Source organism: Heterodontus francisci, chromosome 41, assembly GCF_036365525.1.
Source record: "Heterodontus francisci isolate sHetFra1 chromosome 41, sHetFra1.hap1, whole genome shotgun sequence".
NCBI classification, from domain to species: domain Eukaryota; kingdom Metazoa; phylum Chordata; class Chondrichthyes; order Heterodontiformes; family Heterodontidae; genus Heterodontus; species Heterodontus francisci.
This window is the reverse complement of record NC_090411.1, coordinates 23,579,606-23,607,469: the sequence shown is the minus strand read 5'-3', so window position 1 is coordinate 23,607,469 and position 27,864 is coordinate 23,579,606. Positions and strand designations below refer to the sequence as shown.

At 45.4% G+C, this 27,864-nt stretch overlaps 1 protein-coding gene across 4 annotated transcripts in view; it reads left to right on the top strand.

Moving 5' to 3' along the window:
• LOC137353358 (interleukin-2 receptor subunit beta-like) overlaps positions 1 to 23,855 on the top strand; it is an 81,300-nt gene extending 57,445 nt beyond the window's left edge. For all 4 annotated transcript variants that reach the window (XM_068019530.1, XM_068019529.1, XM_068019531.1 and 1 more), the window contains 5 exons: positions 2,731 to 2,876; positions 3,934 to 4,117; positions 8,540 to 8,633; positions 10,952 to 11,042; positions 17,736 to 23,855. In XM_068019530.1, the coding sequence (XP_067875631.1) occupies positions 2,731 to 2,876; positions 3,934 to 4,117; positions 8,540 to 8,633; positions 10,952 to 11,042; positions 17,736 to 18,611 (1,391 nt within the window). In that variant the 3' untranslated portion in view covers positions 18,612 to 23,855. The remainder of the gene's footprint in view (positions 1 to 2,730; positions 2,877 to 3,933; positions 4,118 to 8,539; positions 8,634 to 10,951; positions 11,043 to 17,735) is intronic.
• Positions 23,856 to 27,864: the final 4,009 nt, after the last annotated feature.

The following is a 27,864-nucleotide window of genomic DNA, read 5'->3' as shown; positions in this document are numbered from 1 at the left end:
CCTTTCCATTCCGGCAAAAAAAAAGCCCCACATTTCAGAATGGCATGCAATGTTCTAACTGTGGCTCAACCACCATCAGGTACAAATTCAACATCATTTCCTTGCTTTTAGACTCAATGCACGAACGTAAAGAAAAACAGAAACCCATTTGACTTTTTAATGGCCTTTTCTATCTATGGCCTTACTTTTAAAGATCTATGTAGATGTATATCAAGATCTGTCTCTGTTTCTCCACTCTATTCATCTTTACTAACTTAGGTCTACTTTCTTTCACTGGGGTGAATTTCCCCAGAGCTGAGGAAAGAAATATTGGAGGGAGTGCAGCATAGATTTACTAGAAAGATACCTAGACTCGAAGGGTTAAATTATGAGGAGGGATTACACAAACCAGGGTTGTATTCGCTGGAATTTACAAAGTTAAGGGGTTATTTGATCAGAGTTTTCAAGATTTTGAAAGGAACAGATGGGGTAGATTGGGAGAAACTATTTCTGCTGGTTGTAGGTTCTATGACTAGCGGGGTGTAGTCTAAAGATTAAAGCCACACCTTTCAGAAGTGAAATTAGGAAACACTTCTACACACAAAGGGTGGTAGAAGCTTGGAACACTCTTCCACAATCAGAAATTGATGTTGGATTAATTATTAATTTTAAATCTACGATTGATAGATTTTGTTAACCAAAGGTATTAAGGGATATGGGGCAAAGGTTAAGTCGCAGATCAGCCATGAGCTCAGTGAATGGCGGTATAGGCTTGAGGGGATAAATGGCCTCCTCCTGTTCCTATGTTCCTAGCTCCTCCTGCTCCATCATCAGAATTCCGGCAGGTGTGGCATAAACCCCATTTACGCGTAAACGTCCCTTCTGAACTCCATCCACCAACCCTGGTTCCATATTCCTTAATACCTTTGGCTAGCAAATGTCTATCAATCTCGAATTTAAGAGCTATTTATCTACGGCTTTCTGCGGGAGAGATTTCCACACTTCAACCACCCTTTCCGTGAAGATGTGTTTCCTAGCTTGTCTCCTGAATGACCTGGCTTTGATTTTAAAGTTATGTCCCCTTGTTCTAGACTCCCCCTACCAGCAGAAAGAGTTTCTATCTACTTTATGAATTTCTTTCAAAATCCTAAAATCCTCAACCAAATTACCTCTTAATACCTCAGGAGGTGAAGCAAGTGAAGCTTTGAGGAAATTTACCCCCACTAAAGATTTTTCCCCCAAAATGTAGCATTTCAATTTTAACTGCATTGAACTGCATTTGCCATCTCTTTGCCCATATCTGACTGTGTTCTTCCCCACAGTTTTCGGTGCTCCCTAACTTGGCACCAACAGTAAACTTTAACACCATCCCTCATGTACCTATGTCCAAATCATTGATATAAATGGAAAACAAAAGATATCCCAACATAGATGCTCAAGACATATCATTGCTAATATTCAATTACTCCCAACTCTTGGCTCTCTGGCTGCTAACTGTTAAAGCTGTGGTTCAGAGGGTAACACACTCACTGCTGCATCAGGAGGTTGTGGATTTAATTTTTTCTACAGACTTGAGCACAAAATCCAGGCTGACACTTCAGTGCAGCACTGAGTGAGTGTGGCACCTTCGGGTAAGATGTTAAGCTGAAGTCTTTGTCTACCTTCTCAGGTTTGCCCAATAGGATCCCACAGGGCTATATTAATGAAGACCATGGGAGTTCCCCTCAGTGTCCACCATTGCTAAGTAAATAGATTATCTTGGTGTTGTTTGTGGGACCTTGCTGTGCACAAATTAGCTGAGAAAGTTAAAGGGAAATTTAGTAAATGTGGCCACTTTATCACAATCAGTTGTAGCTGCTAAATGTTCCCTGCTCTCTTACTCCTAGTGCTCTGAGGCCTCTTCTCTGAATGTTTTTTCGGTGCCAGAGTGCAAAGCCCAGCTCTGACAGTTTGTGAGTGCATTCATACCCCAGACCGCTCCTGCTTACAAACACCCCTGGTTTCCCAAAATGCTTCTAGGCCAACACCGCCTCACCTCAGCTCATACACCAGACAGGCACTAGCATGAGCACTGCCTTCAAGAGAGGATGGAGAAGATTTGAGGGAAAAGAATGGAGTTGGTGATTTAAAAAAAAATTTGCCTCAACCTCCAATTTCTAAGAGCTCCACGAATGAACTTACCATCCATTCTTCAAACTTTCTGATTGAATTGGGGCGGCACAGTGGCGCAGTGGTTAGCACTGCAGCCTCACAGCTCCAGCGACCCGGGTTCAATTCCAAGTACTGCCTGTGTGGAGTTTGCAAGTTCTCCCTGTGTCTGCGTGGGTTTTCTCCAGGTGCTCCGGTTTCCTCCCACAGCCAAAAGACTTGCAGGTTGGTAGGTAAATTGGCCATTATAAATTGCCACTAGTATAGGTAGGTGGTAGGGAAATATAGGGACAGGTGGGGATGTTTGGTAGGAATATGGGATTAGTGTAGGATTAGTATAAATGGGTGGTTGATGGTCGGCACAGACTCGGTGGGCCGAAGGGCCTGTTTCAGTGCTGTATCTCTAAACTAAACTAAACTTGTCAGCCTAATACCAGATTGTGGGGACAATTCACTGCCATAGACTTTAATCTAGCAGGAACTAGGCTGAGATTGAGAAAACTAATTCCTGTAGGGCCCTCAGAGGCCACGCCAATCTGCACTATATTCTCGAATAATATCACAAATAAAGTTTAAAGTATTAGTTCTTGTTCTTTCTTATAGTTAAGTTGAAGCCACCATACAACTTGAATGTTGTCAATAGTTCCAGCATCAGGACAGAGTTTTCCTGGCAGACAGACCATGAACTCCTTTTTGATGATAAACTTCTATTTGAATTCAAATACAACCCTGTGGATGAACAGCCCAATGTAAGTAGATCCCTATTTTATGTCTCCTTTCGATTTTCATCCACCATATTTGCACATGCAGTAGAGTCTCATTGTTATAAGCTGCATCAACATGCTTATAGAATTCAATGATTTACAGTGATTAGGTTACTGGAAAAAAAGATCAGATTTAATCGCATTGAGGTTGCAATGTAGTGGATTGCACATGGTTTGTGGAGAGACAGATTTAATTAACTAAGAGAAGATAAGAAATAGGAGCAGGAGTAGGACAGCTCCTCGAAGCTACTGCACCATTCAATAAGGTCATGGCTCATCTTTGATCTCAACACCACTTTCCTGCCAGATCCTTTGATTCCCCAAGAGTCCAAAAATCTCTCGATCTCAGCTGTGAATATACTCAATGACTGAGCATCCACAGCCCTCTGGGGTAGAGAATTCCAAAGATTCACCTTTTCTTATGAGCGTAGGGATATATGAAATTGAAGGGCAGGAAAAGACCAGCGGGTCTCTCAATCCTGCCCAATGCCATGATAGGCGGAGCATCACGACTAAACCTGCACCTCACCTCTCCACATTCACTCCCCGCCACAGACTCTACTCCCACTCCCCCTGCCACCATGCAGTCTTCCTGGAAGTGGCAAAACACCAAAGAAAAACCCAGGGCCAATAAAGGGGAAGAAAACAACTCCGGAAACGTCCTTTCTGATCCCCTCAGGCAATCGAGACGAGTACAGGAGATCACACTGACCAAGTGTTAGCTATAAAGACACTTACCATCTGTATAATGCAGTCTCTGCCCCAGTCAGAAACCGGTCTGGTTCCCTCTTTAAAGGCCACAGAGTTAGCATGAACCAAATACTCCTAAAATTAAACTCTTGTGAATTGATTCTTTTTTAAGGCTTCAACGACAGTAGATTTCAGATATCTGTGAAGTTGTATGAAGATAGAAAATGTTTTCATAACCTCTCAGTATTCTTTAGTGATAGAAATCAGCACTACATCAAGTTTTACCACTGAGTATCTGTAGGGAGCTGCACTCAATGGAGGTTTGGTAACCAATCATACTTCCTATTTCCAGACGTTTCAAATCAAGCGATTAGAACGAAGACTAACGATCGAATCATCGAATTTAAAGTCTGACCATTTCTATGAGGCGCAAATCCGCGTGAAGATATCTAATAATACTGATTCTGGTTACAAAAGCACTTGGAGCGAATGGAGTCATGTGGTGAAATGGAAAGCAAAAGGACCCAAAGCCTATGGTAAAGCGAGACTCTGCTAAGTCTTCACCACCATTGGTGCTGTAACATGGCAACAATAATATAAGAAGTGTACTGTTGAAATACATTGGTCAAATCTTGCTGGGAAATTAACAGCGAGTTCACAATATATGCCATTATTAATGCCCAACTCAGCCAGCAGGTTCGGTCGAGGGCAAGATATGTTGTGAGTTGTGAACTGCTGGTCGATTTACGCTACTGCCCCATTATCTTTGACCTCAGTCTCCCCATCATTATTACAAACTTGCTGAATTTGCATAAATAAGCTTGCCGCAGAAAGTTAGAGCTGGTACTTAACAGCACCTTCTTAACGAAGTGATAATTGTTAATGCAATGCCAAACAAACTCTGCAGTCCAGAAAGGGAATGATTTGAACTGTTCAGTCTCAATCCTACATGTATTCTATTATTCTAAGAGATTTTAAAAAAAAATAAACATTACCTTTTTAAAACTTTTTCCTTACTTTTAGCTGTCTCTTTTCTGACTCTTAATCCAATTTTTCTTTCCCTCTCTTTATTTCTCTTCTCTACCTGATTTGACTCAAATTCGCCCTTCCTCCTCTGTTCTTGTTTCTTTCTCAATCCCATTAGTTAAGGAGTTAGACTGTTGGGCCCTATCGTTCCCTGAGGTGCCAGATGACCCTTTGCCCTCTGCATTGTTATCAACTCGAACTCCAGCAAGTTTTATAGGAAAAAGCATTTGCAAGCTGAAGGGTAAGAAATCAAGTCTAAGTAATTGAACGGGCTATGAACCTGTTAGGGGGAGATGGTGGTGTCAGTAAAATAATAATTCTGAGGTCTAAGCTAGTGCCCTGGAGACGTGGGTTCAAATCCCACCACAGCAGCTTCTGGTATATAAAATCAATTAATTAATACAAATCTGGAATTGAAAGCAAGCCTCAGTAATGATGCCATGAAGCTTTCATGGTTCACTAATGCCCTTTAGGGAAGGAAATCTGCTGTCCTTACCTGGTCTGGCCTACATGTGGCTCCAGACCTACAGTAATGTGGTTGATTCTTAACTGCCCTCTGAGATGGCCTAGCAAACTACTTAGTTCGAGGGTAAATTAGGGATGGGCAAAAATGCTAGCCTTGCCAGCAATACCCACATCCCATGAAGGAATTAAAAAAAAGCTACCCCACTGCAGCAAGATATGCACCATTATTTTCAGTGAAAATATTTTGCTTCCTTTTCCAGTTCCAGATTTTTATAAATTTTACATTATTAAATGTAGTTGTATTTTGAAAGCTCCGTTTCAACAAATTTATCAAAACCACATATTTTTAAAGTAATGGGATATGTCGTACCTTGCTTGATGTTACACATCTAGTTTGGGAGAAATTAAAGGTTTTGAGACCATGAATGGGTGCTAATGGAATGGAATGTGTTAAAAGTGGTCAGTCTTACTTTCTTATTGTGAAGTTCCAACAATCCATTCCTGGCCTATATTTTAGACCCGCCTGCCTTCAGCCCACCAATAATAAGACCCGAGACAGGATTTAAAACAGAGCAGGAAGTCGGGGGGTGGGGGGGAGACAGAGTGGGGAAACAGAGAGGGGGGAGACAGAATGGGGGAGGGGGGGACAGAATGGGGGGGGGAGAGACAGAATGGGGGGGGGACAGAATGGGGGGTAACAGAATGGGGGGGAGACAGAATATGGGGTGGGGGGAGACAGAATGGGGGGGAGACAGAATGGGGGGTAACAGAATGGGGGGGGAGACAGAATGGGGGGGGAGAGACAGAATGGGGGGGAGACAGAATGGGGGGTACAGAATGGGGGGGAGACAGAATATGGGGTGGGGGGGAGACAGAATGGGGGGGAGAGACAGAATGGGGGGGAGACAGAATGGGGGGTACAGAATGGGGGGGGAGACAGAATATGGGGTGGGGGGGAGACAGAATGGGGGGGAGAGACAGAATGATGGGGGGGGTCAGAATGGGGGGGAGGGGAGACAGAATGGGGGGGACAGAATGGGGGGGGGAGACAGAATGGGAGGGGAGACAGAATGATGGGGGGGGAGACAGAATGGGGGGAGGGGACAGAATGATGGGGGGGGGAGACAGAATGGGGGGGACAGAATGGGGAGACAGAATGGGGGTAACAGAATGGGAGGGAGACAGAATATGGGGTGGGGGGGAAACAGAATGGGGGGTAACAGAATGGGGGGAGACAGAATATGGGGTGGGGGGGAGATGGAATGGGGGGGAGAGACAGAATGGGGGGGAGACAGAATGGGGGGGTACGGAATGGGGGGGAGACAGAATATGGGGTGGGGGGGAGACAGAATGGGGGGGGAGAGACAGAATGGGGGGGAGACAGAATGGGGGGGTACAGAATGGGGGGGAGACAGAATATGGGGTAGGGGGAGACAGAATGGGGGGGAGAGACAGAATGATGGGGGGGAGTCAGAATGGGGGGGGAGGGGAGACAGAATGGGGGGGACAGAATGGGGGGGAGACGGAATGGGGGGGAGAGACAGAATGGGGGGGAGACAGAATGCGAGGGGAGACAGAATGATGGGGGGGGAGACAGAATGGGGGGAGGGGAGACAGAATGGGGGGGGAGACAGAATGGGGGGGAGACAGAATATGGGGTGGGGGGAGACAGAATGGGGGGGGAGAGACAGAATGGGGGGGGAGACAGAATGATGGGGGGGGAGACAGAATGGGGGGGAGACAGAATGATGGGGGGGGGAGACAGAATGGGGGGGAGACAGAATGGAGGGGAGACAGAATATGGGGTGGGGGGAGACAGAATGGGGGGGGAGAAACAGAATGGGGGGGAGACAGAATGTTGGGGGGGAGACAGAATGGGGGGAGGGGAGACAGAATGGGGGGGAGACAGAATGATGGGGGGGAGACAGAATGGGGGAGGGGGGACAGAATGGGGGGGAGACTGAATGATGGGGGGGGAGACAGAATGGGGGGGGGAGACAGAATAGGGGGGAGACAGAATATGGGGTGGGTGGGAGACAGAATGGGGGGGAGAGACAGAATGGGGGGAGAGAATGATGGGGGGGAGACAGAATGGGGGGAGACAGAATGGGGGGGGACAGAATGGGGGGAGAGACAGAATGGGGGGGAGAGAGACAGAATGGGGGGGGAGACAGAATGGGGGGGAGACAGAATATGGGGTGGGGGGGAGACAGAATTGGGGTGAGAGAATGGGGGGGAGAGACAGAATGGGGGGGAGAGAGACAGAATGGGGGCGGGAGAGACAGAATGGGGGGGAGAGACAGAATGGGGGGAGACAGAATTATTGGGGGGGAGACAGAATGGGGGGGAGACAAAATGGGGGGGTACAGAATGGGGGGAGAGAGACAGAATGGGGGGGGAGAGAGAATGGGGGGGGAGACAGAATGGGGGGGGAAGACAGAATGGGGGGGGAAGACAGAATGGGGGGGAGACAGAATGGGTGGAGGAGAATGGGGAGGATGACAGAATGTGGGGGGAGACAGAATGGGGCGGGAGACAGAATGCGGCGGGAGACAAAGGGAGGAGACAGTGGGGAGACTCGGGGGAAAGACAGAATGGGGGAGAGACAGAATGGGGGGGCAGACAGAGTGGGGGGCAAACAAAGTGGGGGAAACAGAGGGGGGAGGCAGAGAGGGGAGGTGGGGGGGAGGCAGAGGGGGAAGACAGAAGGGGGTAGACAGAGGGAGGAGACAGAGTTGGGGGAGACAGAGAGGGGGAGATAGAGAGGGGGAGGCAGAGGGGGGAATCAAGGTGGGGAGACAGAGCGGGGGAATCAGGATGGGGAATCGAATGTAGAGAGGAATTTAATAACTGACACAGTGAGGAATAGCAGAACCTGAGGAATAAAATCTAAGAGATCAATTATTTTAGTGATTAACTAACCTTAAGAACATGGTGTAAAACATTCCCATATGGACCTGTATATGTGTGTCACTCACTTTGCACATTTTGTTAGTTAGTTTCATGTGTTTCCTCCCGGCTTGTTGGCTTCAGTCAGTTGGTAACTCTTTCATCTTTGAATCAGAAAGTGTTAGGCTCAGATTCAGCTCTCAGATTTGAGCACATGCTCCAGGCTGACTGTTTCTGTGACTGTCGCAGGAGGCATCAAACTGTGATCTCGTTTGTTGGGGGCGGGGGGAGGCGACGGGGTTATCGAAAGGAAATCCCGCTTTTTAAAGAAGAGGGAATTAAGCTGGTGTCCTAACTGTTTAAAAAAAACATATTAACTAAGCATCCACTTCATTTTCCATTTCTGGGACTATGCTGTCTATAAATTGGATGTTGATTGGAAGTGTGTTTTTGCAATGTCTTAAGGACATGAGAACATGCTAAATAAATGCAAGTTCTCTCTTTTCCCGATGTCACCAGCATACGGCCCACCATAAACTATCAAACATTAATCCATCTCCTTTCTCAATATTTTACAGGTGCCTTTCGAATTATCCTGATTCCTACTCTGGTATTCACTGGAATCCTGGTTGTGGCTACCATTTTGGCCATTAGACATTTGTCCATAAAAAGGTAAGAATGTTCTGGAATGTTAATGGTTATCTCAGTGAAGTCGGTTGAAGCTATTTTGATACCAGGAAGCAGATTTCCTGTTTAGCATTTGAAACAAGATTGTAAACACTTCCTTTCTTCACACATTTTCTGTCTTGTTACAAACAGTGAGCGGAGGAAATCCTCCTCACAGATTGGTGGTCCAACTCACCTGACCAGTCGCTAAATTATCCCTTCATCCCAAACCTACACACCTCTTAGCATCTCATTGTCAGAAGCCTATGCAGCAATTGTCAAGCCATAAGAGATCCAATGAGATAAACCTTGACTCATTGAGTCATGTGGGTTGGCCGTGGTCACAGAATATTATACAGGGTCTGACAATCCCGACTGCAGAGAATTATTAATTAGTTTTTCCTTTCTCACATAATATACAGCCTTTAGAATTGCATCAACTAATCCCTTCCTCTTGACTTACCTCATCTCCTTGATAACTTTTTTTCATTCCTTTATGGGATATGGGAATTGCTGGCAACGCCAGCATTTATTACCCATCCCTAATTTCCCTTGAGAAGGTGTTGGTGAGCTTCCATCTTGAACCGCTGCAGTCCATCTGGTGTAGGTACACCCACAGTGCTGTTAGGGAGGGAATTCCAGGATTTTGACCCAAAGACAGTGAAGGAACGTGTGACTTGGAGGGGAACCTGCAGGTGGTGGTGTTCCCATGCGTCTGCTGCCCTTGTCCTTCTAGGTGAAAGAAGTTGGAAGGTGCTGTTGAAGGAGCCTTGGCGAGTTGCTGCAGTGCATCTTGTAGATGTCACACACTGCTGCCAGTGTGTGTCAGTGGTGGAGGGAATGAATGTTGAAGGTGGTGGGTGGGGAGCTGATCAAGCGAGCGGCTTTATCCTGGATGGTGTTGAGCTTCTTGAGTTAACTTTGATGCCAAGCCTATGGGCCTTGACCCTTGATCTAGATTTGTTGGAGGGAAATAAATACCATCACAGGTTTGAACCCCATGTTGCCTCACTTAAATTTATGTACGTTAGTTGAGTAGGTTTCACCTGTTTTCAGTTAGTCTTCGTGGAGCAACAGAACAGGAAACCGTTCAACACGAGGTGATGGATAGCAGAAGGAAGACACCCGGCCACATGAATTATTTCTCCTGCCTGTTAGTTATGGTGTTGGTTGAACATGAACAGAACTCTACGAAAGGCCAAAGGGACTGGCTCGGCCCCTTCTCGTTGAACAGCCCGGTTTTACTTCCCATTGACCTGGGCGAGGTGTCAAATGGAAGGCTGATCTCATCCAGTCAGTTCCTTGCCACATGGGTTAGATTAACGTTGCCTCCTATAGCTCTGACTGTGGAGACGGGCAGTGGATTATTGGTGATCAGTATCCTGACAGTGTAGAAACAAATGGATGTAAAAAAAGTCTCTCAAACTCTCATTCTAACCCAAGAGTAATCGCTTACTTTTTGATAAGGATCAGACTCAAAGACTAATCTCACAGACCTGCCATAACCAAATATATGTGCTTCTATATTTTTATACTTCCATCTTTTTTCTTTTAGAAAACAACTCTGTCTCCTTTTTGTCTTTTTCTTTCTCTCCTTGTGCATTGTACATATTGTTCATTTGAGGCTACTGTGCACACATGAACTGGCAGAGGGAGCCTCCCCCACCCACCTACTCACTACACAGCTGCTCAGTGCTCCAGGGATTTTTCTTCCCCCTCTGCTGTTTATCTGTCTGTTTGGGCTGGAATATCACTGATCTGCTGTCTGGATTGTGGCATTTCTGCCAACGGGACACTGGCAGTAACTGGGACGGCCAACAGTGGCGCAGTGGTTAGCACCGCAGCCTCACAGCTCCAGCGACCCGGGTTCAATTCTGGGTACTGCCTGTGTGGAGTTTGCAAGTTCTCCCTGTGTCTGCGTGGGTTTTCGCCGGGTGCTCCAGGTTCCTCCCACAGCCAAAGACTTGCAGGTTGATAGGTAAATTGGCCATTATAAATTGACCCTAGTGTAGGTAGGTGGTAGGAGAATGGTGGGGATGTGGTTGAGAATATGGGGTTAATGTAGGATTAGTATAAAATGGGTGGTTGTTGGTCGGCACAGACTCGGTGGGCCGAAGGGCCTGTTTCAGTGCTGTATCTCTGAATAAATAAAATAAAAAATATAACAGCGCACGCCTGACCCGCGCCATTGCAGCGATGGGTCCCATTCGCATTATTTCACAGACTCCCTGAAAAGTCTCCATGGACCCCACTTTGAGAATCACTGACTTCAACTACTACTCCTCTAACCACTGTTCTAACTAAGAGGCTTCTTTGTCCCTTAGGTCCAGAGTGAAGAAATTGCATTGGCTCTCCATACCAGATCCTGGCAAATTTTTTTACGAGCTGAACTCAACTTATGGTGGTAATTTTCAGGTAAGTCAGAACTTTTAGCCTAATACCATCAGGCTGCAACCATTCATTTTCTTCACAGAATTGTTGAAAATTTATCACACCGCAGGAGGCCATTCAGCCCATCATGTCTGGAAAAGACCTATCCGGCCTAATCCCACTCAACAGTTTTTGGTCTGTAGTTCTGGAGATTACAGCACCTCAAGTGCATATCCAAGCGTTTTTGTAAGTGTGATGACTGTTTCTGTCTCTACCAGCCTTTCAGGCAGTGAGTTCCAGACCCCCACCACCCCTCTGGGTGAAAAAATTACTCCTCAACTCCCCTCTAATCCTTCTTCCAATTACTTTAACTCCATGGCCCCAAGCTTCTCTCTCAACATTTGGGTGCCTGCAACTGAGACAAATCCACGTAGCTCTGATGAAAGGTCACTGACCTGAAACATTAACTCCACTCGTACTCCACCTTGTGTATCCTGTCCTGATTGCTCTATAATCCAGCTCCTAGCCCATTTCTTACTTAGTCCAGGTGAACTATTTCACTGTATATTTCTTCTGATCTTGAAGGGAATCTTTTAATAATTCTAGGATTTCTCACCCTACAGTCCAATGATCAGTCAACTACATCAACTGCTTTCAGCCTCATGATAAGATAATTGAAGTGTCATAATATTCATGTGCGTTCGGGTTCGTTCTTGCCATGTAGAAGCCATCACTCGCACATAGTGACCAGCACATCTCCTTTCAGCAGAAGCCCCTGCCTCATGAACTGGCACATCAGTTAAAGTTCCCAATCTATGGATAAAAGAAATGCAGCATAAATTATCCTTTGAGTGTGCAACAACGGAAACTTGTATTTTTATAGCGCCTTTCATGAAGTGAAGCCTCCGAAGGTGCTTCATAAGAGCAAGATCAAACAAAATTTGACAGCAAGCCACATAAAGAGAGGTTAGGTCAAGCGACCGAAATTTTGGTCAGTTAGTTTTTAAGGAGCGTCTTAAAGGAGGAGAGAGAGGCGGAGAAGTTTAGGGAGGGATTTCCAGAGCTTCGGGCCTAGGGAGCTGAAGGCACAACTGCCAAAGGTGGGCCAATAAAAACTGCGGATGAGCAAGAGGCCAGAACTGGAGGAGTGTAGAGATCTTAGAGGGTTGTGGGGTTGGAGGAGATTCCAGGGATAGGGAGGGATGAGGCCATGGAGGTATTTGAAAACAAGGATAAAAATTCTCTAAAATCAAGGCATTGCCAGACCTGGACTCAATGTAGGTCAGCGAGCACAGAGGTGATGGTGCATCTTCCATCGTTGGAATACCTTGGCGTATCAGCTTGACCCAGCTGGTTGCACTAGATCAGGAAGGTCTTGAGTATTTCTAACCATTTTGTAGATTTGGTTCAGCATTCCAGTATGTGCACTTTTGCCTTTGATGTTAGACTGAGATCCTGTCTGCCTGTTCAGGCGGACACGAAAGCTGTAACGGGAATATACAAGGATTTGTATCCTGGGAGGATGAGATCAAATAGACCAATGGATCTTCTTCATTCAAACTTGCTGTGGTCACCACATGTTACAAGGTCCCATGGTACTATTTCTATTAGTGAAGAGTGGGGGAGTTATCGCCAGTATCCTGGCCAATACTTATCCCTCAATCAGCATTACAAAAACAGATTATCTGACCGTTATCACATTGCTGATTGTGGGAGTTTGCTGTATGCAAATTGGCTGCATTGTTTCCTACAGTAGAATAGTTTTGATCAAGTCTTGAAATTCCTCCTTTGACATATCCTCTCCACTCAAAATATGACTCCAGACTTTCTGAAGGGGAGAATTTTTTTCTTTAAATATTTCCTGGGCATCGGACTTATAGTAATTCTTTTGGCCATGATATTAGGAGCAGACAGCAATGTTATTTAATACTAGTGTATTTTCTGCGGCATTGCCAATGTTAGTAGGTCGTTGGACACACAGTTGTGATACTTGGTTGGGTTCTTGGCCTTTATCTTCAGGGCGATTGCACATGGTCTCACATAGAGAATTATAAACACTTGTAAAATGATAAATTCGGTAAAATGCTTGCAAATTTCACCATCTCACCAGAGCCCAGGTATGAGATGCTGTCTAATTTAATAGCTAAGCACAAAAGAGGAAAATCTGACCCTTATTCCCCTGAGGAACATTTTGCAAAGGTTCTCTTTCCCCTCCCTAAAGCGTAAAACTCCTAAACTTCTAACTTTCTGTCTCATATTATCCCTTCCCTGGACATGGTAGGCTAGTCTCACGGCTGCTGCAGCTCACGAATCATCATGTTCCAAAGCTAACTTTATCATTTCTGCCCCTACTGTCAATTATCCCTTGCACATCCCAATGTTCTTTGCTCTACTATTGGTGGCTCTGCCTTCAACTGATTAGCTCTAAGTGCTAAAATTTCCTCTTGCAACACTTCCGCCTCTTCTGTGCCATTATGAATCTATGACTATTAAGACACTCCCTAAAATGTACCTCTTTGACCAAGCTTTTTGTCGCCTTTCCTAATAGATTACAAACATATAGCTCCTGACTCAAACCATCCACCAGTCTCAGTGAGTGGCTCCTTTTCTGTGCTCAAGTAAGACCCCAAGTAACACCCTACACCTGCATATAATGAAACACAATTGATAATCAATTAACAGCCTATATATGAAGGCTGAATAAGGATGTAACTGAAATCCTACTTTAACCTTTGAAATTAGACTGCTGATGGAGCAACATATTGAGTCATTGTTATACTACAAGACGTTAGTAGATTAAAACCACATTTGTTTCAGAAAGGAAATATCAGTTTGATGGGCTTGTAGATGAGGACTATCTTCAAAATATTAATGTGTTTTTTTTTTCTTCTTTGTGGCTCTATTTCAAATCTATGCATAGTCACGTGCATGTGTGAGGTGTGGGGCTCATTTTTAAAATAGAAAAAATGACAGACCTCGCTATGAAATTAGATAAGCATTGCCTCCTTCCACAGAGGGGTTGTCTTGTTAGTTAGCCAGCGGTTGTGACATCCATTGTTCAGTCGCTTTACAGAATGGAGAGCAAAAATAACACACAGGCTTTCCTTTCTTTTTGTGGCCTAGCCTTTTGTGCTTCTCACCATTGCCTTCAGTGGCACTTGACGCTCTGGTGTTGTCCCTCCGAGCCCCAGGATCATCTCTCAAAGCTGTTTTCTTTCTGTAAGCTGAAAGATAGTAAAACCACAACTACTTTTGGAGCGTTTAGCTACCTCTAGCTTTCAACCAAAGTGCAATCCTTTTATGAAACTGTGTGTTTCATAAGCACAGAGGATATGAGTAAGCAAAGGTCATTCTACTTGTCCAGTTCTTTCGGTTCCTCACCAAAGATGGTGTAGAGCAGTGGTTCTCAGGTTTTTTTGCTTCTGAGGCTCCCCCTCACATGTTATAAAAAAATACACCTGTAACACAAGTATTTTTCTGTTCAAAAATTAGTTATACAATAAAACATATATATTTATTACTATTTTTTGCTGAACCTACTTAATGTGAAACTCGCTGCTGGGCATGAGATCGAGGATCGGGCGAGGGGTACAATGATGCGTGGCAGGCTTTCGCCTGTGTGAGTGCCGGAGGTCAGTTACTACCCACTGGCTGAATCAAGTGTGGGTTTAAAAATTCAGTAGAGAGACAAGGAGGAGCATAGGCAGATTGCACAAGAACTACACTTCACACATTCTCCATTTATTTTTGGCAAACCCCTTGAAACCTTCTTGCAAAACCCTAAGGTTTCTGCAGACCCCCAAGTGAGAACCCCTGTTATATATTCATACATTCTGGGCAAGCTTTCCAATTTTCTCCCCCCCCCCCCCCCCACCAATTGCCCTTCGCCTCCCACCCCCACGCCCCCAACCCCCATCCTCTCCCTCGGCCCCATACGGATTCATTGTGCAGCGAGAATATTTAAAAGTACCAGATTTAAAGGAATGCACATCAGTCACAGAGTTGTACAAGCTGACTAAACCAACAAGGCATCATTCTTGCATATGACAGTACTTCAGTGAGTAGAATGATTAATGCAACAGAAGCAATGTTACCCAATGTTGCTGGGCGGAGGGCTCACTTGAAGTTGTTTCTTCCGATCTCAGCATCCGGGACTTTTCGTCCTGTCTTTATATTTTGTCTTACCTCCTCCATCCCATCTGAAAGGTATTTCACCTCATACTCTCCACCAGGTGAAGTGCTCCCAAGCCCAGGCTGCACAGAGGTGGTCAGTAGTGGTTCAGTGGGAGAATGTGCGGCCTGGTATTGTGCTGAGCCATGTCGAGCTAGAGGAGGCCTGTTCTGATCTCAGCACAGAAATGGGAGCACAGAGTTATCATGAACTCACCCTTTAATGTCTAGATTCACCCTTGAAAAATAGGCGGGACATCGATTGGCTAATTCCAATGAAAAGACAGTGACATACAACCTAGTACAGGATTAAGCTTTTTTTTTTTAACATTTCCACAAGATGAAAAGTTACTTTGTTAAGGCAGAAAATGCTGGAAAGCACTCAGCTTGTCAGAGAGCATCATTGGAGAAAGAAACAGAGTTAACATTGGTCCCAGTTTTAATTCTGTGTAAGTGAATGGGTTTTGAGTGAGTTAAAATCGGGCCCCAAGTTAACGTTTCAGGTCAACTGACCTGAAATAGAACCATCGGAAAAAAGAGCAGAAGTTCTGTTCTAATATCTAGTCATTATCACATTTCTGTTTGTGAGATCTTGCTGTGTGCAAATTGGTTGCCGTACTTTCTACAGTACAACAATAACTACAGTTCAAAAAGCAATTCATTGGCTGTAAAGCACTTTGGGCTGTCCTAAGGCCATAGAACCCACAGAAGCATAGAAACGTTACGGCACAGAAAGTGGCCATTCAGCCCATCGTGTCTGCACTGGCTGAAAAAAACTAGCCACCCATTCTAGTCCCACCTTCCAGCACCCGGTCCGTAGCCTTGCAGTTTACAGCACTTCAGGTGCATGTCCAGGTGCCTTTTAAATGAGTTGAGGGTTTCTGCTTCCACTGCCGATCCAGGCAGTGAATTCCAGACACACACCACTCTCTGGGTGAAAAAGTTTCTCCACATGTCCCCTCTAATCCTTCTACCAATCACCTTAAATCTGTGCCCCCTGGTAATTGACCTCTCCGTTAGGGGAAACAGTCTACTCTCTCTAAACCCCTCGTAATTTTTTACATCTCTATTAAGTCACCCCTCAGCCTCCTCTGTTCTAAGGAAAACAACCTTGGCCTATCCTATCTTTCCTCATAGCTGCAATTTTCCAGCCCTGGCAACATTCTTGTAAATCTCCACTGTACTCTCTCCAGAGCAATTATGTCCTTCCTGGAATGTGGTGACCAGATCTGTACGCAATACTCCAGCTGTGGCCTAACCAGCATTTTATACAGTTCCAGCATTACATCCCTGCTTTTGTATGCTATACTTGGGCCAATAAAGGAAAGCATTCCATGTGCCTTCTTCACCACTCTATCGACCTGTCCTGTCACTTTCAGGGACATGTGGACATGCACTCCAAGGTCTCTCACTTCCTCTACTCCTCTCAATATCCTCCCGTTTATTTAGCATTCCCTCGCTTTATTTGCCCTCCCCAAATGCATTACCTCACAATTCTCTGGATTGAATTCCATTTGCCATTTTTCCGCCCACTCAACCAAACCATTGATATCATTCTGGAGTCTACAGCTATCCTCTTCACTATCAACTACACGGCCAATTGTTGTGTCATCTGCAAATTTCCCAATCATGCCTCCCACATTTAAATCCAAATCATTAATATATGCCACAAACAGTAAGGGACCCAACACTGAGCCCTGTGGAACGCCACTGGAAACCGCCTTCCATTCACAAAAACATCCGTCAACCATTACCCTTTGTTTCCTCTCACTGAGAGAATTTTGGATCCAACTCGCCACATTCCCCTGTATCCCATGGGCTTTAACTTTTCTGACCAGTCTGCCATGTGGGACCTTGTCAAACGCCTTGTCAAAAAATTTCAATTAAGTTAGTAAGACATGACCCTCCCTTAACAAATCCATGCTGACTATCCCTGATTAATCCATGACTTTCTAAGTGATATTTTATCCTATCTCTCAGAATTGATTCTAATAATTTGCCTATCACAGAGGTCAGACTGACCCACCTTTAATTATTTGGTCTATCCCTCGCACCTTTTCCAAACAATAGTACAGAGTCGTGAAAGATGCTTTTTTTAAATTCTGTCTTGGGATGTGGCAAGACCAGCATTTGTTGCCCATCTGAAATGGCCCTTGAAAACTGAGTGACTTGCTAGGCCATTTCAGAGGGCAGTTAAGAGTCAACCACATCGCTGTGGTTCTGGAGTCACATGTAGGCCAGTTAAGCATGGCAGATTTCCTTCCCTCATGGAGATTAGTGAAGGAGATGGCTTTTTACAATACTCAATGGTAGTTTCATGGCACCATTACTGAGACTCGCTTTTAATTCCAGTCTTTTAATTTACAGAAATTAAAATTCCACCAGCTGCCATGTGGATTTGAACTTGTGCCCGCAGTCATTAGCCTGGGCCACTGGATTACCAGCTCACTGTCATTACCATTATACCTCCACTTCCCCTATAGGTGCAAGCCATTCCTTTAGTATATTAATTGCATGCATCTTCAACTCCCTTATGCTTAAAATTTGTTTTCGCTTTTGCCTCCCCAGAAATGGCTTGGGACAACATTCCCAGCTTCGTTCAACAGCATTGAGGACCTGGGAACGGAAATCTCTTCGGTTGAGATTTCAGAAATAAAAGATTCAGAATCTTTCATCAAGCAGGATTACGTTTCTGACAGCAGTGGCTTCAAGAGTATTGGAAACTCGTCCCTGTCCAGTTTTGCCAACCAAGGCTACTTCTGGTTCAGCTATCCCAGTTCTTACGAAGTGGATTCTTGCAAAGTCTACTTCAGCTATGACCGCAGTGGTCTTGGATCAGGAAGTGAGAAAAGTGGATCATATAGATGTCTCTCCTCATCCAATGAATCTCTATATGAAAGCAGTCAACAGTATTCTCCCTGTAGTGTCTTTGTGAAAGATCTAGATCATGAGTGCTTCTCGGCTCAAACTAATGCCAGTAGAAATACTTGGATTAACGAAGAAATGGACAGTCCACCAAGAGAACCTGAGGACCCAAGTAATGTAAAACCTCTGAAATTCTCAAGCGAGTTGGGAAACATTGGGCAGATGCTAAGAAATGACTGTCCATCCACAGGTGGCCATGGGTGTCTCAATTCTATTTCCGAAATTCCTATCTTTGAAGCTTCTCGATACCCCTTTGTTTCCTTGGAGGACATAACATTTAAAAAGAAAGATGAAGGCGTCAGTAGATGTGGCTCTGATAGCTTAATGTTTGGGGACGGTCAAATGGGACCTCTGCCTAGCAGCACCGAAACTGTATTGAGTACGCAATGCCCTCAAGATGGGTTTAGGCAGGAAAGTACCAGTATTATTAAGACCACATCACTAAATCTGGGGATGTCTAGTGATGCATATCTCTCTCTTAAGGAAGTTCAAAGTAAATACAGTAACCAGTCAATATAGGGTTGGTTTCGATAAGGATTCTGTAGTGGAAGCTCAAGTATCTGCACTAGTGAACTATGGTGAAGATTTTGAGGTCCATTGATTCCATTGCTGTCTGGTTTCACCCATCTGGTGATCCCATGGAGAGCTGCATAAACTGCAGGAACAAATTTATGTATTCTGTGGGATCACGCTGGATTAATCCCTTTCTGCGCCAGACATAATGGTGGTCTGCCCACGCGAACAGCATGTCAACAAGCCTCCGCAATATTAAATGCGGCGGCTCATTTAAATGGCCAGGGAGGACCACCCTCCCCTCCCGATGTTGTGGAGGGGCCGGGCAGGCGGGCGGGCGGTCCATCCCTGGCAATGGCGTCAGCAGCCTTTATGCAGGCACTGACGCCATTTTTAAAGAGACCTACATTTCAATTTAAATATTTTAAAACATACTGACTTTAAAAAATTAAACAAAGTGATCTCGATCCTCTCCCACCCACCCACCCACCAAATAACCATAGAATTCATTACTTGCCCTCTCCCCTTGCAAAGCACTTAGCTTGTGCTCCTGACATTCCCCACCCCAAAGTTCATAAACTTTAAACTTTACCCTTTCCCACCAACCTCTAGACCAATGAAATCACTTTAACAACGCTCCAAACCACACCCCCCCCGCCCCCCCCCTCCCACCCCCACCATCCAAACTGAAAAACATATCTGCTCCCCCCTCCCCATCAGTGTTCTGTGTCGGATCCCCAGACAGGGACGGCGCGAGAGTGTTGGCCACCAGCAGCAACATCGCTCCGAATGCACGGCCAGAGCGGGTAGGTCATTTATTCATTAATTTAAATGAATTAACATATTCAGATATGGCTCCCGTTGCCGAGTAGCGGGGAGCAGCCACGTGGCCTCACCACCGTCGGGCGGCACAGTGGCGCAGTGGGTAGCACTGCAGCCTCGCAGCTCCAGGGACCCGGGTTCGATTCTGGGTACTGCCCTGTGCGGAGTTTGCAAGTTCTCCCTGTGACCGCGTGGGTTTTCACCGGGTGCTCCGGTTTCCTCCCACCGCCAAAGACTTGCAGGTTGATAGGTAAATTGGCCATTGTAAGTTGCCCCTAGTGTAGGTAGGTGGTAGGGAATATGGGATTACTGTAGGGTTAGTATAAATGGGTAGTTCTTGGTCGGCACAGACTCGGTGGGCCAAAGGGCCTGTTTCAGTGCTGTATCTCTAAATAAATAAATAAAAATAAATAAATATCGGACCAGGTCTTCTCGGCATCGAGGCCCGTGGTGGGCCTCTACAGGAGGCATTTTCTGGCACACCCGTCACCCCGTCCCACCCCTGTCTTAGTGCCTTTCATGACCTCAAACTGTCCCAAAGCACTTTACAGCCAATGAAGTACTTTTCAGCTAGAATCGCAGTTGGAATTTAGGAAATGCCAATTTACACACAGCAAAATCCCACAAACAGCCGATAATGTTTGAGGGATAAATATTGGCCAGGGCGCAGGTACAATTGAGAACCAAACTGAATCATCAGGAAACTTGCGACCCAAACTGAATTGTGAGGAATCTTAAGAACCAAACTGACTTGTAAGGAAACTCAACGACCAAAATCTTGGGAGAGAATAGAAATGGGAGGGAATCCCGCATCAAATAATGGGACTGCTTTTACTTATAAACAAGAATTTGTGATATGTAGCCTTAGGTGTTTTTTTTTAATTAGTTTCTTTGTTAGTAGATATATGTTGTGTGTCAGACATATCAGAGCTGAAATTTGTATACATCATATCTTTCAACATTCAAAAAATGTTTTAAAATATCATCTTGGGGGACATGATGTCAGTCTTGGTAAAAATGCTAGCCCTTCACTTCATGTACAATCCAGTCTAACTGTAAGACTGGAATTAAGAGGAAAGGTTCCTCTGTCACTTGTAGCAAAATCTCACATGTGTTCTTTACTCACAAATTTTGAATATTGCTCAACATAGACAGCAAAGGATTCTTTCCTCCAATCTCAGCCAGCATCGAAGAGGTGCAGGTCGACAGTGCAGCAGCAAACTGGCTCTAGTTCCACACAGATTGCAACAAGGGGCAATTTGTCTGTGTCAAGAGTTAAAGAACATTGCAAGGACCAAGTAGAGAGAAGCTTGACTCTTCATTTGAGGTGACATGGAGTGCTCAACATCCACTCTGGGATCCAAAAGCAGATATTCCATTCTCCTGTACTGGTTATTTCTCTCCTGAATGGGCATAAAAGATGCCGGCGCAGGCACGATGGGCTGAATGGCCTCCTTCTGTGCCGTAACTTTTCTATGGTTCTGTGGTCGCCCTGACAGCCATTTAATATCCCATGTGGAACAACGTCAATCGAAACAGTTGCCATGGTCAAACTGAGTAAATTGTTCACTACTTTAGTGTGTTAAGCTAAAGCACCTAGACTGTATTATCGGCTTGGATTCCTCCTGGGTGGCCACAGGACCCTCGCCACAAATTGCCTTTTAAACTGCCCCATCGTCGAGTATATTTAAGGCTGAGACAGACAGATTTTGGTCTCTCAGAGAATCAAGGGTTATGGGGAGCAGGCGGGAAGGTGGATTTGAGGCAACGGATCAGCAATAATTGGACTGAATGGTGGAGCAGGATTGAGGGACTGTATGGTTTACCCCCTCTCTGCTCCTGTTTCTTATGTTCTCATGATCTTACAACAAACTAGCTATTTTTGTGATGATCCTATTGTATGTTTTATATATTTTCTCTACTACTGAAGGAGTTGTAAACAATATGTAAGATTGAAGGGCTCCCTCAAGGGCCTGTTTTATTTTTTAAATTTGTACTCGTTTTCCACAAAGCAAATGGAGCAACACCAAAACTTATTTTATTTTACTGTGATTTTTGTTGTAAACTGGAATCTAGTGTATGTTGTTTTAGATTGCGCGATGGTGTCTGAATTTACCGTGTAAAGGAAAGGCATGTGTTTATAAAGTGTCTTTCATGATTTCAGGACATCCCAAAGCGTTTTACAGCCAATTAAGTAATTTTGCAGCATAGTCACTGCATAGTTAACGGAATCCAGTTGATGGCTTGCATGGTCTTGTGTGTTATGTCAGCTTCCAGGTTCATAAATAGAACATAGGAGTAGGAGTGGGCCATTCAGCCCATCGAGCCTGGCCCGCCATTCAATATGGCTGATCATCCACTTCAATGCCTTTTCCCCCACACTATCCTCATATCCCCTGCTGTGAATTGTTTTGTTTTTTCTAAATTAAACATGAGCGTATGGATTAGTCATTTGGCCTGTACAATCCCATTCCTTCCATTGCGTACGGTTTGAACTGCCTTCGTGTCTCTGTCAGTTGTTTAACTTCCTGAGGGATCCATTAGTGCAATGACCAAGAGATAATTGTGTGGAAGCTCTCCTTGAGCCCTGAAGTCAGTTATGCAATAATTCTAGTGTTCATTCTAACATTAGACCAGAGGTTACTCAACCATTGCTGGTTGAAGATGCAATTTCCATGGTCCCAGTGGGACCAGAACTATGCTGCTCCCTAGATCATGAAAAGAATGAGAAATGTCATTGATACAGCGCCTATCGTGACCTCAGTATGTCCCCAGCCAATGAAATATGATCACAGTTGTAATGTAGGAAATGTGACGACCACTTTTCTCACAACAAGCTCCTAAAAATTTCAGTGAGGTAATGACCAGATAATCTGTTTTAGTGCTGTTGATTGAGGGATAAACATTAACCGGGACACCTGGGAGAACTCCTTTGCTCTTGTTTGAAATAGTGCCACGGGATATTTTACATCTACTTGGGAAGGCAGACAGGGTCTCGGTTTAACATCTCATCCGTTTTGTGCTCCCACAGCCTTCCAACCCGGAGAGAAGCATGCTACTTACTGAGCCACAGGTGACACTATATCAACATATTAACCTACCCTTTTCCTCTTAACCTTCAGTCCCTGTCACAAATAGATATTAATCCAGCTCCTTTTTATAAGATGTAGAATGTATTCATTTTGCTGGTGACGTAGTCCACATCGCACTTACTCCAACATAGGGACAGATATTTCTGATCATTGTTAGTTGTATTTGAGGCTTTTTTGAATTGTGCTCATCTTCCAGTCATGGTCATAGTTCCCGTTAAATTCATATGGCTTATCTTGTCCCACCTATTGAGCCCCGACATCCAGAAGAAAGTGCGTGCCAGGTCCACAGCAGAATTTCTCTCTAATCATTGCGATATAACCAGCTTTGCCTATCCTAAAGCGAAATCCTTTTATCAAGTGCCAGAGGTTACAAGTGTTATCCTTCCTCGTCCCAAGCCACATGTGATAAGATTGCTTTATGGGAGGTGTTGGAGAAGAGGCTGCTCAAGGTAAGGTTCAGATTGACTCACAGCTGCTATGGCTCTATAGCCACACCACCATTCTTATTCCTAAGGCAAAATCTGCTGCTTGGCATGGAATCTCCACTTGTAACCATTCGCTCTTTCTCCCTCTCACTCCCTCACTCTTCAATTGCGAGTGTGACCTTTCAACACACAGTTCTCCTCAGGTTGAGAAGCAAAGCTACCCGGGGTTTGCCCAGTAGAGTCTTATGATAGGGTGAGAAACATGGTGTCCTACTATCTTCCACCATTTTGGTGTAATTCAACAAATAAAACCTCAAACGTTAAGCAATGTAAATTCCAAATTCCAATCAATGGATCTCTTGAAACCAAACTTTAATGTTGGGATCAAATAAGGCACCAAACTCCTTCTTTTAGGCAGAATATTCCTATTGAATGTTATAAATTGTACAGAAAGGCACATGACATCATCATCGGAACAATCTATTGACTGCAGCGGGTGTGGGGAGAGGAAACCAACAAACGTTCAGCAATACAACTAAAGGCATCCAGAATTTAGCATTACAAATTGATTTTGTAGGTAATAATGATTGCCTTGTAAAAGACTAACAGTTACTGCTGAATTTCTAAGTAAAGCCTTGCTGAAGTAGAAAGTATATGATTAACATTTTTGCTTTGCTCTATTCATTGTATATAACTTGAACTTAAAACTAAAAATGTATAGAATAGCTTTTATCTCTTATGCAATATGAGTTGATTTTTTTTTATACAAGCTGCCAATGTACTTCAGCTAACTAAATAATCAAAGTCTATTCTCATGTTCTTAAGAATTAAGGCGTAAAATTGTGATCAGATTAGAATTTGAATAAAGTTTGTAACCTTTGGCTGCTACAAAATAAAGAAGTGTATATTCACCTCTGTTCCACAGTCAGTTATACTCCGTCTCCTTATCTGAGGAAGGATGTTCTTGCTATGGAGGGAGTGCAGCGAAGGTTCACCAGACTGATTCCTGGGATGGCAGGACTGATGTATGAAGAGAGATTGGGCTTGTATTCGCTAGAGTTTAGAAGAATGAGAGGGGATCTCATAGAAACCTACAAAATTCTAACAGGACTGGACAGACTAGATGCAGGAAGGATGTTCCTGATGGCGGGGGGGTCCAGGACCAGGGGGTCACAGTCTAAGGATAAGGGATTGAGATGAGGAGAGATTTCTTCACCCAGACAGTGGTTAACCTGTGGAATTCTCTACCACAGAAAGCAGTTGAGGCCAAATCAGTAAATATATTCAAGGAAGAGTTAGATATAGTTCTTAGGGCTAAAGGGATCAAGGGATTATGGGGAGAAAGCGGGAACAGGGTACTGAGTTTGGATGATCAGCCATGATCGTATTGAATGGCGGTTCAGGCTCGAAGGGCCGAAAGGCCTACTCCTGCTCCTATTTTTCTATGTTTCTATGTATGCGATGAAACAAGGAAGGTAAGGGGTTTATGTAGTCACTGTTGTAACTACATAATAGGAAACAGAAGCCAATTTCTGCAAAGCAAGCTCCCACAAACAGTAATGTGATAATGACCAGATAATCTATATTTTAACTGTTCGTTGAGGGATAAATATTGGCCAGGACACCAGGGAGAATTCCCCTCCTCTTCTTTGAAATAATGTCAAGGGATGTTTTATGTCTACCTGAGAAGGCAGACTAGGGGCTGAATTTTGTGGAGGAGGCGGAGCTCCCAGTGCTGAGCCAAAAAGGCAGGGTGAGTCCCTCCTTGGCCTTTTTTTACCCCTCCCCCCACCCCCGAGTGATCCTCTGGTCTTTTAACCTCTAAGTTATACAAGCCGGGATCCTCGTCCCTTTAAAGATGGGGATCCCGCCTCCAAGCGCTGCCAACCAATCAGACAGCGGGCAGCTCATCAGTATCAACAGCACCACTGGGAGCAGTGGCCACTGCCGGTATTACAGAGGCTCGGACCCAGGCCCAGCGCTGGAACCTCAGACCTTAAGTACATGAGGTAGGGTCACTAGGGTGAAACTGGAAGGCCCCGGTAAGGGGGAGGCAGGGGGGATCCCGGGGGGGTGAGGGGGTAAAGTGGTTTCCGGCAGGGGACCTCCGTGGGCCATAGATTGCCCACAAAGGACGGATTCTCCCCACAAGCCCACAGGAAGGGCGCCTTGTTTCAAAAGGCGTCCTACCTACGTAGTGGAGGCCCCTCCACCGCTAGTAAAATCTGAGCGGCGGAAAGAGGCCCTAAATTGGTTGTTAATAGTCCACTTAAGAGCCTCAATTGACCTCTGGGTGGGAGGGCCATTGTCAGCCTAGCCTGTCCCCAGAAAAATCACTTGGCGATGGGGCGGCAAAGGGCCCTCCGTGCCCCCACCTCCCCCCCCCCCCCGACCCGTTGTGATTCTATGGGCCCTCCCGCCCCCAACCCCGCCTTAGTGGGGCCTATAAAATCCAGCATAGGTCTCAGTTTAATGGCTCATCTTGCAGGTGGTGGTGTTCCTTTGCATCTGCTGCTCTTGTCCTTCCAGGTGGTAGAGGTTGCGGGTTTTGGAAGGTGCTGTCAAAGGAGGCTTGGCGCGTTGCTGCAGTGCATCTTGTAGATGGTACACACTGCTGCCACTGTGCGCCGGTGGTAGAGGGAGTGAATGTTTAGTTTAGTTTTTAGTTTAGAGATACAGCACTGAAACAGGCCCTTCGGCCCACTGAGTCTGTGCCGACCATCAACCACCCATTTATACTAATCCTACACTAATCCCATATTCCTATCACATCCCCACCTGTCCCTATATATTTCCCTACCACCTACCTATACTAGGGGCAATTTATAATGGCCAATTAACCTATCAACCTGCAAGTCTTTGGCATGTGGGAGGAAACCGGAGCACCCGGAGGAAACCCACGCAGACACAGGGAGAACTTGCAAACTCCGCACAGGCAGTACCCAGAATCGAACCCAGGTCCCTGGAGCTGTGAGGCTGCGGTGCTAACCACTGCGCCACTGTGCCGCCCTGTTGAAAGGTGGTGGATGAAGTGCCAATCAAGCGGGCTGCTTTGTCCTGGATGGCGTCGAGCTTCTTGAGTGTTGTTGGAGCCGCACTCATCCAGGCAAGTGGAGAGTATTCCATCACATTCCTGACCTGTGCCTTGTGGGTGATTGAGAGGCTTGGGATTCAGGAGTTTGCCACAGAATAGCCAACCCCTGACCTGCTCTAATAGTCATGGTATTTATGTAGTATATCCTTTTGAGTTTCAGGTCATTGGTGACCCTCAAGATATTATGGATGGTGAACAAGGGCAACTGTGATTCCATTGGAGATGGTCATTGCCTGGTACTTGTTTGCCGTTAATGTTACTAGCCACTTATAAGCCCAAACGTGAATGTTGTCCAGGTCTTGTTGCATGCAGGCATGGACTGCCATTATCATATTAGAGAAGCTTACCCTTGACCATACTATTAGATTTAAGGAAATTAAGATGCGATAAAGAGCTTGGAACGATCGCCTAGGAAAGGAGGCAGAAAGGCAGAGGAGACACAGGGAAGGATCAAAGATGGAAGGAGAAACCGTTTTGTGAATTAGGAATGGAATATGCTGCTCAGCTTCTCTCGGCAAGAAAATCGTTTGGCCAGTCTGAACCCAGATAGTGGGGGGGGAAGGGGGGTTTACATTTACAGTCTCTGTTAGAATGAGCCTGTTTACTTTTTAATTCTTATTGGCCCACGGAAAGTCAGATCAAAAGGAACTTTGGTCTTTGTGTGGGAATCTGCAGCCTCTCGCACGCTTGAAGCTCCACCTTGTGGTAAAAGTGTGGTGCAAAAGGCGGTTGTGCATGTCACGGAACGTTGATGCCCAAGGTAGGAAGTTGCAATCATATAGCGCTTTGCACAACCTCACATCATTCCAAAGCGTTTTACAGCCAATGGAATATTTTTGAAGTGTAGCGACTGCTGTAATGAACGAAACACGGCAGCCAATTTGCACACAGCAAGCTCCCACAAACAGCAATGTGATAATGACCAGATTATCTGTTTTAGTGATGTTGGTTGAGGGATCAATATTATCCAATATTATCCAGGGGAGAACTCCCCTGTTCTTCAAAATAGTCTCATGGGATCATTTACATCCATCTGAGATGGCAGATGGGGCCTCAGTTTAACGTCTCATCTGAAAGACAACACCTCCACAGTGAAGCATAAAGATTGTGCAATTTACAGAGCAAATCTATAGTAGATTAGAAGTTTTCCATCCTTCTTCAGGTCACTATAACTGTGCCCAGTAGTTCTAGTAAAGCTGCTGAGTACAGACTGCCGGACTGCTGTAAGAGCCTGCAATGTCCCTTTGAGCACTGGTATCCACAGCCATGTTGGCAGCAGTCTGAGCCTGCCTGGCAGCACGCAGACGTTGCTTGGCTTCTGCTTGTGCGACAATGGAAGCTGAGACATTGGCCATCAGACCATTGCATTATAGTCGGGTCCACAAGTGCTTCCGTGGAGTTGGCCACAACTTACATGCCGGAAAGAATGGGATTCAAGCTCTTTGCAAAGCCCTGCGCGAGGTTAGTGCCGGACTCCTCCACGCTCCCCGACAGTGACTGCAGGCCTTCTGGCAGGCCTGCCAATGCACCAAACATTTCTGTGTGCACACTCATCAGCCTTTTTCCGTGGCCGCCCCATCAAAGTCCTCATCTCAGCTCTCTGCAACAGAACTTGTGTGTGTGACCTCACCCTCTGGTGAGCTGGCACCTGCGCTACCCTTTTCCCTGGCCATGGCTGCAGGCTACTCGGGCCCAGTGCCTCACCACGTGCAGATCCCGCCTCTAAAGTTCACGCAGTGTCAGTATCAGAGCTGGAGGTGGCAGCTGGGACAGCGAGTGACGGCGTTTCTTCATCATCAGCCTCTTCATCTCTACCACTCCAGACT